General features: G+C 28.9%; 2 protein-coding genes across 2 annotated transcripts; one reads left to right on the top strand and one right to left on the bottom strand.

Annotated features, from left to right (window-relative positions):
* Positions 1-8,798: 8,798 nt before the first annotated feature.
* On the top strand, positions 8,799-10,057 carry LOC112686553. The gene is made up of 3 exons (XM_025558903.1): positions 8,799-8,946; positions 9,324-9,601; positions 9,941-10,057. Exons 1-3 carry the CDS (start codon positions 8,799-8,801, stop codon positions 10,055-10,057), a joined length of 543 nt encoding a protein of 180 aa, XP_025414688.1.
* Positions 10,058-10,472: 415 nt separating this feature from the next.
* Positions 10,473-12,310, bottom strand: LOC112686552 (protein ZBED8-like). Its single transcript, XM_025558902.1, has 3 exons — positions 11,648-12,310; positions 11,310-11,519; positions 10,473-10,730 (listed from the first exon to the last, which is right to left on the bottom strand). The coding sequence occupies exons 1-3, from the start codon at positions 12,308-12,310 to the stop codon at positions 10,473-10,475; spliced, it is 1,131 nt and encodes a 376-aa protein (XP_025414687.1).

Genomic DNA, 12,310 nt, shown 5'->3' with positions numbered 1-12,310 from the left:
ACTATTATAAATATATTTTTTTTGTAAGATAATGCTTCTTCCCGTGATATAAATTCAATATGTCTTAAATATATATTATTTATTTGACTTCGAACATTATACTTTTGTAAATACTTCACTTTTCCATCACACCGTTTTCATTTTTGTATTTGTTTTGTCAGAATGTTTTTACGGAAAATTCCGTAGCTTAATGTCAGTAGTAGGTGGTGGGTTGAAAAGTCGTAGTGTACTTGCGTTAATTTTGATTTGCTATCCGTGAAACTCAACAGCTTCGTGTCGTGTACTCATCAACCAAAACTTGCGCAATTAAGCAGAAAGCTGTCATAACACACGGGCTGGTAAGATTTCTCAGAATCAAGATTCTATTATAGAATGTATTTGTCATTGAATTTAGGTCGAAAAAGGTTTGGTATTATCGGTCAGTGGGTTTATTATTTATCTAAATATAGCACAGAACATTTACTACATATTATTGCATTCGTGAGAATATAATATATAAAGAATATTATGATATAAATATCAATATAGGTGATAGAAAATTTCAGTTCTATGTTTGTTATACTTGCTATTGTATGAATAATTATATAAACATATTATACTATCAATTGTTGTATACTGTATCATATTTATTGTACCTGCTTATCTCATTTTTACATTGCCGCATGAATAAATATGAAATATTATGTGTAGTTTAACCTTGTATATTTACCTGTTAATAATCGCAACTCATTATTGATGTAATATTATTATATTGTATGTACTACATTAATCATAGTTAGAGATTGTGAGGTAAACGAGAAATGTATTAGTTTAACAATGGTGATGTATTCTGTGATGAAATTGAATAATAATTAAAATAAATATTAATAATGTTCACAATAGCTTATTAGATCAATATGTGTATATTTATATATGTATGATAATTAACTAAAAATAATATGTCTTAAATGTTGCACTAGTTATTAGCCCTTATGCATTTGACTAAGTTTTTCCTTGTTCGAAAATTTCCATGAATGTAAAATATATTAATTATTAAAATGAATGGAAAAAATATGTTTTTAAAATCCGGACAATTTACAAAAATGAATTACCTGAATTACTATCGATATTATTCAATATTTGAGAGAAATAAATATTCATATAACTCTGTCGAATAAATTTGTTATATATTTTAGCTATAGATATTTTCAGTGTGCATTACCATTTAACAATAATATTAATACAATCAAATACTAGTTTTCGGTGATTTTTGCGCAGGATTTTAATAAGAGAAAAATTAAAATATTAAATTTGTTTATGAACACAAAGATAAGAAGACAGAAATTCCATGTAAAATTATTTACCACCATGAATGTACCTGAATTGCCTAACCAAAGCGCCATTTAACATTTAACAGTGTTATATTGTTATTTTTCATTGTAGTCAGGGGTGTATACAAGGAGGGGATGTGGGGGTCAGATCCCCCCATAGGCCTTTTTAAAATTGTGTTCTTAATGTAAGGAAATTATAAGGAAACAAAAAAATATTGCAAGGATTTATTGTAAACAGTGCAGGATTAACAAATTTGTCGCATAGGTGCAGATTTTAAAATTCCGCCCTTCAACCCCCTCCATAAACCAAAAAATATATATATAGGTACAACAAGTAACAACATAGTTAATTAATTTATATTTATAAACATATTGTAACACCGGTAGTTTTTAAATTTATAGACCTTAGTAGGTACTAAATATAAACATTTTAATACAAATTTATTCAATATAAAACATTTACAACTATTTTTGAGCTTTCTGTGTAGCAAACTCTTTAATAATATCGTTCCTTCCAACCTATACTTTTTAGGAAAATATTTACAATAGATATTAGAGACAACTATGACATATTTTCATTAGATAATTATGTTTTCTGGTAGTTCTTGACTCTTTTTAAAACTGAGAAGGATCTTTCTCCGCTAGTATTTGAACATGGTTTAAGGGGGTTGGAAGCGGACATTTTTTAAGGGGTTGAGTATAGACAATACCTTATACGCGTGATGTTATGCCTTGTGAGTTATGTGCGTTAGTAAACAATTATTAGTGTGTGTGTAACTTCCCAGAAATAATACGTTCCGACTTTATCAGCAAACGGACTGTCATTACCGTCGTCGTTTATACGCCGCAAGATATATAATATTATTCAATATTATTATTATTATTATTATTATATATCAATTCATAATAATTAATAAGTATAACGCATTTGCAATTCGAGTGTGAGAATCACCGGTTGCCAAATTTTGTAAAAAAAAGTTTATCTTTTATTTCTAGAAGTAATGAATCCATATAAAATCAAGTAACAATGCACAAAAATGTTTGAAACTAAACGTTAGATGTGGCTCCTACAAGTAATCTATACATATAAAATCCAAATACCACTCACTCACTGATCGTTGTATTTTAAAAATTACGCAACGTATTGACTTGAATTTTGGAATAGACGTTCTTCTCATATTTTCACCGGGCAATAAGAAAGGATTTTCAAAAATGTTGTTTTAGTGAAGTAATTAACAATTATAATTATTCACCGCCAATACGTATTATGCGGCACGGTGGCCCGCTGGTTTCCAGCTACCTGCAAACTATTTTTTTGTCCGTCATCGTCGTCGTGTATATAAGAATAATTGTTCTAAGAAGTTTATCGATAAAAATAATTTCAGCGTACACCAATACTCATATTATATTATATATATAGTAGGAATATAAAATCCAAATACCACTGACTTATCGCTGAATCTCAAAACTATTCAATGTACGCACCTGAAATTTGGAACAGTCTTTCACTGGGTAATAAGAAAGGATTTTTCGAAAATCACATATTTAAAGGTCGAAACAGTTTTAGACTGGATGCATACATTTTTCAATTTTTGTTTACCTATGAAATATTTGATTTGTTTATATGCTGATTTTAATAATCACCGATTAAGAATTATGTAAGTTACTAAACTGTATACCAACATAATCGAAGCCATCATTTTAAACGAAAAATTTAACCTTCGAGCGGGCGCGCATTTTGCAGTTACACACGCGGGCGTGCGACGGTATTAACACCGCACAATTTAGAGCCGCATTTGAATTTATGTTTATGTGAATCTTATAGTTTTTTCAATAGACAATATTAATCTTACGTTAATTTAGAATAAATAAATAATTGAATGTGTTGAAAATGATGTTGAAGAAACACAACTATTGACTAATATACAAAGAATATTAAAATAATATAAACATATATATTAAAAAAACTTATATATTAATAAACAAATAAAATTGAAACCAGTCTTTTATTTTCTATGACATCTAACTTTTTAACAGAATAAATTATATAAACATCCTTTTTATACATTTTTGAGTTAATTAAACAATAACTTATTAAAACTTTAAAATATATAGGCAAATCATTATATCAACATAAATAAACAAATGATACATTAAAGGTGATCATGTACTAAACCACGCATCCCAATGACTCCAACAGATAAGCAATAAGAATTCAAACTTTTGTAGTTTCCAGTGCGACTTGCTTTTGCAATGATCATTAACAAATTAAAAGGACAATTAAAAGAATATGTGAACTGGATTTTGAAAATTCATGCTTCTCACATGGATAACTGTGTGTGGCCTGCTCACACGTTAGAAAACCTTCTGATTTATTTGTGTACGCACTACAAAAGGAAAAACAAAAAATATTGTGTAATCCAAATACACTTTAATAAATAGCATTTATTTGAAACCTCGAATTGTCAAACTTTTCTCAATAAAATGAATAAATAAAAAAATAATAATCCAAAATAAATTTAACATTGTTGTAAGGATATTAGTATATGCTTAAATATCGTAAACAGTACAGCAAGGCGTGATAGACATGGCTATATTTAATATTTACTTATTATAAAATATAACAAATTAATATTTCAACCGTTATTTCGGGTGATATATACTTAAAATATATAGGTTCAATGGTAACACCCAAAAAAAATTTAACACTCATAATTTTCTCAATGGACGTCAGTTGTTACTCCTCATTGATCATCGCTACTCTCAAAACTATATGAACTCGAAATTTGACATGATGGTCTCTCCAATATTCAATACATGCAATAAGAAGGGATTTTAAAAAACATTGGAACCAGCAAATACGGTAATTTAGAGGTAATTCAACGTATTACCAAAATTACTATACTGATTCATTTGAACTCTCGTTTGTTTTATTACCATCAACAGTTACACTGAACTTGGTTTTAAATAGTGTAAAGTAATAATCCATTAAAATCTATGTCACGGCCAAGAATGTTCCGTGTGAAGCCGAGTTATTAAGCTAGTAAATAATAAGTATCGACTCAATCCGTAAGTAACTGCAACCGTACAGTATGTGTAAAAATCATTACAGTAAATATACCAAATTATAAATATAGGTAATACAATTTATTTGAATTCACAATAAAACTATATAGGGATCTATATAATATCGGTTTGCAGGTGGCTGGCATTGCGCGCCGGCATTAAACGTTTCGGTGAAACAATTAATGGTTTGCACGCGCCTACACATGTCATAACATTTGATGAAATAAAATATTTTGTTTCGATGAAGAAACTCTGAGAATTAATCAAGCCTGACAAAAAAACGTCAACTCAAAATGATCGGATTTTAATTCTATAAAAAGATTTGAGTTAATCAACCTTTTTTCTGGGTTATTGTGGAAGTCGATTTTAGAATCATTGTTTAACATTCTTAAAAAAAGGCACTGAAGTAAATCTAAAAATTAAAAAAAAAATTGAGAAACTCAAATAAGATTTAAAGACAATTTTTAAATAAATATCAAAAATCGGTTTCCACATTAACCTAGCAAAAAGGTTAATTCACTCAAATATTTTTACAGATTTCAATTATGATGATTTTAAATATGCGTAATTTTGTCAGGCTTTTAGGTCTACAACATGAAATAAATACGCTACTTCCAACCGCCCTAAATATAAAAAGTTTTAAAGCTACTAACAATGGGAAATGAATCGTTTAACTTTGATACTGTTAATACTTCAAGAAAACTGAGCATAGATAATTTTTCATCTTCTGAAAAATACTTCATTATTGTTTTAAAATTGAATAATCTCATTCTCAAATTCCGGTTATAAGCACTATAAATATTTACTAATTGCTTTAATTTTTCTCGTAAAATATCATCGTCAATTCCTTCCACATTTAAAAAAAAATCCAAGTAACTCATTTATTTCATTGTATGCATTTGTATGCGCTTTCCACTTTTTTAGTATGTGAAATTGTATTTGCTGCTAAAACTAAACTATATAAGTTTGGAAAACGAGCAGTTTATAGTATAGAAAATGAATCGTTATTCTCTCAAATTCGTGCCTTAAAAATTAAAAAAATATATATGTCTTCTCTATCAATTGACAATGCCATCATGCCATATTCTTTTGATGAGGCCTTAGCATTTTTCATAAATAATAAATTAACGAAACAACAATAATATTTTTACGATATGCAATACCAATATTCGTAAATCAGCTAAGGAACGTATTTACGTATTTTTAGCTAGGAAATGTTTACCCGAGACACGATAATGTTTTAACGGCCAAAAAAAAATATGCTATTCACCAAATATTTAAATTACAGTATATTCTTTTAAAATTAAATTGTAGCACCTTGTTGATCGCACTATCCAGAGAATATTTTCAATTTCAGATATACCATAGATTCAACGATGAACAATTTTGAAATATTATATAAATGGGGATGTGATGGAAACAGTAGTCAATCTCGATTTAAGCAAATTTTTCATGCATCTAATGACGATGACTCCGATATTTTTATGTTTTCACCGGTTCCTTTACATTTGAGATGTAAAAAGGTAGACAATCCTAATAATGTAGTTTTATGGAAAAATCTTTGTCTATCGTCAACCCATTACTGTCGTCCGATAAAATTCGATTTTAAAAAGGAAACTATTGAGTCGACATAGAAGAAGTAAATGCTGTCAAAGAAGAAATTAAGTTGTTGATTTAAACTCAAATTTTTAAAAATGACATTGAATTTCAAATACAGAGCACATTCATTTTCATTATGTTAGACGAAAAAGTAAGTTTCACAAACCTTTATTACAATTTATTATTAAATAAATTATTTTACGTTTTATTTAAGTCTAGTTAGTTAAGTCTTGCAACCCACAAAAATTAACAAACGATCCTTAAACATATTTGAGGTTGAGAATTCAATATTTAATATTCAATATTATTGGTTCATCAAACCAATAATGCTATATCTGTAAGTGTTTTCCAAAAGATCTGAATGATATTACCTGAGCAAAAAGTTTATGTGTACAACCCGAGTATTACAACTTTATGCGTATATACGATTTTTCGTATGTCTATTATACATTTCATACAAATCGGAGTTAAAAAAAAATGGCAAGTTAGTACAATGATTAATGATTATAACGAGCAATGGGTATTTAGTATAAATGAAAAACATGCGTTTTATAACGTGTTATTTGTGAACAGGTCCGGTCAGTTGAAGATAAAATTATTTATATAAAAATAAAATAAAAATATATCCAAGATCGATTTAGAACAGAAATTGGTCTTCTTGTAGATGTAGTTTTACAAGGAATTATTTATTATAAGTACATTCAATTTTAGATTATAATTTTTATTATTAAATTTTGTTTTTTCATAATATAGGCAAAGGAATAACTAATGACGGTAATACTTCTCGTAAATTTTTTAAAACTCGGAAATAAGTGCTGATATAACAAATTTAAATTTAAAACTCATATAACGATTTAGGATGATTTTAAAGACAATGGCAAGTTGTTATGACTTAATGTAGAGAAATTTGAGGCCTATACGTGGCAGTAGTGCTCTGCATGGTCCGGTCTAGTACGGTCCTAACATACAAAAATTATTTTTTGTTCTGTTCAATAATTTTTGGGAGTAGTTCGGTTCAGTCCTCAGATCAAATGCATTATTTTCAGTCCGGTCCGGTCTCACCCCGGTCCTAATCATGATACTTAAAATCTAAATACAGATATTGTTATGTAAACAAATAAAACGAAAAAAAACCTACAACTTTACACTCAAGAAATATACAGTTTTAATTTCTATGATTTCATTACATTGATTTACTATTTTCTTGTTTTCTTAAAACGTATGACAGATTTCATCATTTCAATGATAATATAATTAATTTAAAAATATTTTCTTTAATTTAAGAATAGAAATATATAATCAAATTTTAACAAATCCATTAGTTTTATAACTAATTTTTCTTTAAAATAAAGAAAAAAATATATTATGTTTTATGTTAAACTGACTTAAAAACGAAAAAAGTTATCTTAATGTTTACACATAATTATAACGTTGAATTAATGAAAAATAGTACTTAAATTATCAACAAAATGGTTTAAAACCAATTACTTTTACCTTAAATATATTGCAATCAATATTTACATCAATGCTAATTTTCTTAGAATCAATGTGATTGAATACCATAATTAAAATTTCCTATAATAGTATTAGTTTTAAGGAAAACATCTTAATGTCAATGAAACATGATCAATATTTTGTTATTTCTCAATTCAACAACTGTAAAATGGTATTGAATTGCATTAACTGCATTTGCAGTTATGTTGACGAAAATGTATTTTTAATTTAAGATAAACAAAATATCAGCCAATTAGAAGACATGTTGCGGCGTTGCTTCACGGCATATATCTACAACTGCAGCAAACACGTTTGTCATTACATTTAGCACAAACTATTATCGATTTTATTTCATGATTTCTATACAAAGTGTCAATTGTCAATGAAGTATTTAAACTAAATTTCATTTATTTTATATTAATTGCAGCGGTCTCAGTGCATTTAGTTTTATTTTTTTTCTGTGCTGAAAAGTCGTTTCCGATTTTTCGTACTGTATGCATGCTAGTTCGTTTCGTGAATTCAGTATTTAATTTTTTTTTTTTTTTTTTGGTTGATAATAGAAGCTAAAATAATAAAATAATATAATAAATAATAATTTTTGTATACAAACGTTTTTTTTTTGCGTATTTTAGTATTTTTAGTGCATATTTAAAGGCTTATTTGAATACTTTTTAGAATATATTACAACCTTATTACAGCCTTTTTTAGAGCTATAAGTTATGAGCTCTGGTAATAACTAATCGATAACCAGACGCCGCCAATTCGATGATGAACACAATGTAGACGACGAGTGTACTTATCGTGGCTACCGATATATTATGGGAAATTCCCAATGACTTGTTTTATCTAGAATCTATTCATTGTTCTGTTGCATGCCGTCAGTTCAACCGTTAGAGCCCATTCACAGGATCCCAAATCGGTAGTTTTACCGTATCGTTGATTTTACCGTATAAGCCAGTGGCAATATAATTTAAATGCATATTTTCAGACGATACGGCATTTTACTGTATACGGTAAAATTAACGATTAGGTTGATTTTGTCATTCAGTTTTGTCACTGCAAATCGGTTTCGATCGTACGGTGGAAAAACCGATTCGGCTTATTGTGGCAATGCATTTATAGACAGTGTGTTCTGACGATTCGATATTTTGACCGATAGTGCGTCATTTTTCGTCTGTGCTACTGTCGAATAATTGCTAGTATATAGTCGTTTTTGTGTTTTACAATTTATTAAAATTACAAGTGTTTTAATTACAGCTAATTTAATTTAATTCAATTACAATTAGTTATTAAATTTTTAATTATATGTGAACGGATAATATAAATACAATGGATGATATAAATACAGATATGCTTATATCATTGATCGAAGCAAGACCTGCATTGTGGGATAAAACATTAGACATATATAAGGATAAGGTGTCAAAAGAATCAGCATGGACTTACATATATAAACCGGTATTCAGAATCTACAACGGCTAATAATATAATTGAAAAATAGTTCTTGCAGTTGAAATACATCGATCCACAATTTGAAAGTTTTTTTACTCGTATATGTTTTTCATCAACAGCACCAATACAGTGCGGAAAATTGGCTCTTGATTGAAAACCATTCGATATTTGTTCTCAGGCTGTAGATTAAGTTGGTAATTGCATGAACTCATTATGTAGATTGGCCCATATATTTGTTATTACTTATCTTACAATGTAGCTTATTGTTGAAATATCGATTCAATAGGAATAATGATGATCTTTAAATGAACACCCAGACGCTAAATACCCAAGAGAAAAAATTAAGAATAAATAAGTATATTTGTATAAAAATGTAATTATCATTTAAATCATTTAAACCAGGTAAAATCGTTTTGAAAAAATGGACCCAAACAAGAGATTCGTGGATGAAATCGATCAAAAAACAAAAAGATGAAAAAAGATCTGAATCTTCTGCTAAGCCATCAAGATTGTACTTGTACCATAATCAAATGTGTATTTTAAAAAAAATAATAGACTCGACAACTACCCAAGAAAGTGCTGAGGATGGTCCGATTGAACAAAATAAAGGATCAAACCAAACTGATGAGAGGGAAAAAACCTTCTTAATGAATCACCAGCTAACCAACCACGTATTTCTGGTATACAAAAAAAGCGCAAGTCAGATCGGACGCGTGAATTGGATGCAAAAATGTTAAAATTTATCGATTACCAATTACAGACACCAAAGAACGAAGAAATGTCATATGTCATTTTTCAAAGGCCTTGTGCCTAGCATGTCATTACTTAATGAGGATCAAATTTTAGAATTCCAAGCAGGCGTCATATCGTTGTTACAAAATATTAAAAAAAAAACCTCGCAATATGCATACCATGATCAACACAATTTACTAACACCAACTCTTATGCAACAAAATTATCTATGGTAAAATTATGGATATTACTCCCAACTGCTTCAACAACCTTAATTACATTTCCAGAACATAAACATAGACCAATCAACAGCTAGCCCAGAAAGTGTGATATCGGCAACACTTTCAGTAATATCAACCACAAGTCAAGAGCCCGAGGAATACGACTTTGCTGATATAATTTAGAGCTAAGTATATTAATTATTATTATTATTTTATTACTTATTATATTTTGTTAAAAGTTATTATTTTCATTAAAATATGAATAAGTACAGAAATAAAACTATATAACTTACCTTAAATAGATGGTTAATTTTTCTTTTGGATTTATGCTTGCTCTCATAGTTGTGTCTTGCCTTGTCAAACTAATTTCTACTTTTCTTAGTAGGTCATCAAAAGTAGGTATCGACATTCGAAAATAATTGAAAATTTTTTTTTGTTCTGTCGTAATTAACATATTAGCGCAGGGGTTCTTAAACATTTTTGGATCATGGACCCCTTTCAAGTAAAAGGTATAACCACGGATCCCCCCTCCCTAAAAAAAAAAAAACAATTAAGTTTTTCGTTTATTTATTTTTAATGATAATACAAAAACTTTAAGTTACATTTGTACATAGTTACTGACATAGCGGCATAAGAGAGATTTTTTGTGTGAGGTTTGTTGTCGTTTTGATATAATTATTTTCTTGAAATCTGGAACTTTATTGGACAGGGCAACATGCATATCATCTTTGATGTCCAATCGGTTTCGTGATTTTATTTTGATTATGGCCATTAAAGAAAATCCAGACTCGCAGAGATATGTAGTGACGAATGAAATAAAAAATTGCATTGCCCTGGATACAGCTCGAGGATAAGCCTGTATCATTGTACACTAAAATTCAATTACACTTTTGGTTTAAAAATCTTGACGCGTCATTTCTTTCGATCTTAAATCAATTAATTCATCTTTTACCAGGTCTGAATCATCAATTGAATTTAAGTCCACAACAAAGGGATTATGTAACCATATGTTTATTTTTGAATATATAAAATTCAAATAATCGTTTAATAAATTTTCAAGTTTATCAATATGTTCATAAATTTGTGTTTTTATAGAGCTGGTCAAATTAATATTGGTTTTTGAAAGTTTCTGTTCAATTGTTGGAAAGTTTGCTAAATTATCTGACTGCAATTTTCTTTTCCACAGAAGAATTTTATTTACAAATGAACTTATTTTTTCGGCTGTGTCCATAGTTGAAACATCTTGTCCTTGAATCAATGTATTAATTTCATTCAAATGACTAAAAATATCTGACAAATAAGCCAATCCATGAATAAATTCAATATTATTGAAATGTTTAGAGAGTGAGCTTTGCCTTTCTATTAAAAAATAAGAAATTTCTTCGCGAAGTTCATACAAACGTTACATAACTTGTCCTATGGAAAGACAACGTACTTCTGTGTAGTAAAGAAGAACTTCATGTTCAGCTCCCATTTCTTGACATAAAACCTTGAAAAGTCGGTGATGTAAAGCTCTAGATCTGATGAAATTAACAACTTTGACTGCAGTCGTCATAATTTCTTTTAGATCCGTTGGTAGAGTTTTTGATGCCAAAGCGTGTCTATGAAGAAAGCAATGAGTGATGATGATGTTAGGAATTTCCTTCTTTATCAAAGCCGTCAAACCAGACGTTTTACCCAGCATCACAGGAGCGCCATCGGTGCACATCGAACCAAGTTTTTTTTATAATTTAGTTTATGTTTGGAAAATAAATTAGTTATCATTTCATATACTTCAATTGCCTTTGTATTTTTCAAAAGTGGTTGACAAAATAAGAATTCTTCTTTACTAGTTCCGGAATATATATAACGAACAAAAACTAATAATTGGCTGCATTGAGAGATGTTAGTACTTTCGTCCAATTGCATACTAAATAGAAAAGGAGATAAATCTAATTCCGCAAGAACTTGTTCCAAAATGTTAGTTGACATGTCAGAGATCCTGGAATAAATAGTATTATTTGACAAAGGTATAAAAGCTTCAACTTTTTTTCGTTGTTCCAAACCACAAACTAGTTCTACCATTTCTAATGCGCATGATTTTATTAGTGATTCATCAATGGTATGCGGTTTTTTATTTCGAGCATTGCAGTACGCTACTTTGTAAGATGCCTCGAGACATGGTTTCTGTGGTGGTACAAATCCAAGTTGAGATAAAGTACCTGATTTTTCAAAACGTGTCTTTTTTGTTAGAAAGACTTCCGAATTATCTGACATATGTTGAGGATGCAATGAAACCAAATGTTCTTTGAGTTTAGCTGGTTTCATGCTTCCATTCGCAAGGACTTTTCTGCAAATAAAACATTGTGGTTTTTGCGTACCATTGCGTTCAGTAATAAATGTATAACCAAACAATTCATATGAATTGTTAATATTTCTTTTTTTTGACATGGACAT

This window comes from Sipha flava, unplaced genomic scaffold (assembly GCF_003268045.1).
Source record: "Sipha flava isolate LNK unplaced genomic scaffold, YSA_version1 314_pilon_pilon, whole genome shotgun sequence".
NCBI classification, from domain to species: Eukaryota; Metazoa; Arthropoda; class Insecta; order Hemiptera; family Aphididae; genus Sipha; species Sipha flava.
This window is presented reverse-complemented; position numbering and strand designations above follow the sequence as displayed.

Bases quoted from the DNA above. Each gene is read 5' to 3' on its own strand.
- LOC112686552 (XM_025558902.1), bottom strand. From the start codon at position 12,310: ATGTCCATGTCAAAAAAAAGAAATATTAACAATTCATATGAATTGTTT. The intron at 11,520-11,647 runs GTATATGAAATG...GCTTTGATAAAG, and splicing joins AAAATACAAAGGCAATTGAA to AAGGAAATTCCTAACATCAT. The intron at 10,731-11,309 runs GTACGTTGTCTT...ACAATGATACAG, and splicing joins TTCTTCTTTACTACACAGAA to GCTTATCCTCGAGCTGTATC.
- LOC112686553 (XM_025558903.1), top strand. From the start codon at position 8,799: ATGGATGATATAAATACAGATATGCTTATATCATTGATCGAAGCAAGA. The intron at 8,947-9,323 runs GCTAATAATATA...CATTTAAACCAG, and splicing joins GGTATTCAGAATCTACAACG to GTAAAATCGTTTTGAAAAAA. The intron at 9,602-9,940 runs GTATACAAAAAA...TTACATTTCCAG, and splicing joins TAACCAACCACGTATTTCTG to AACATAAACATAGACCAATC.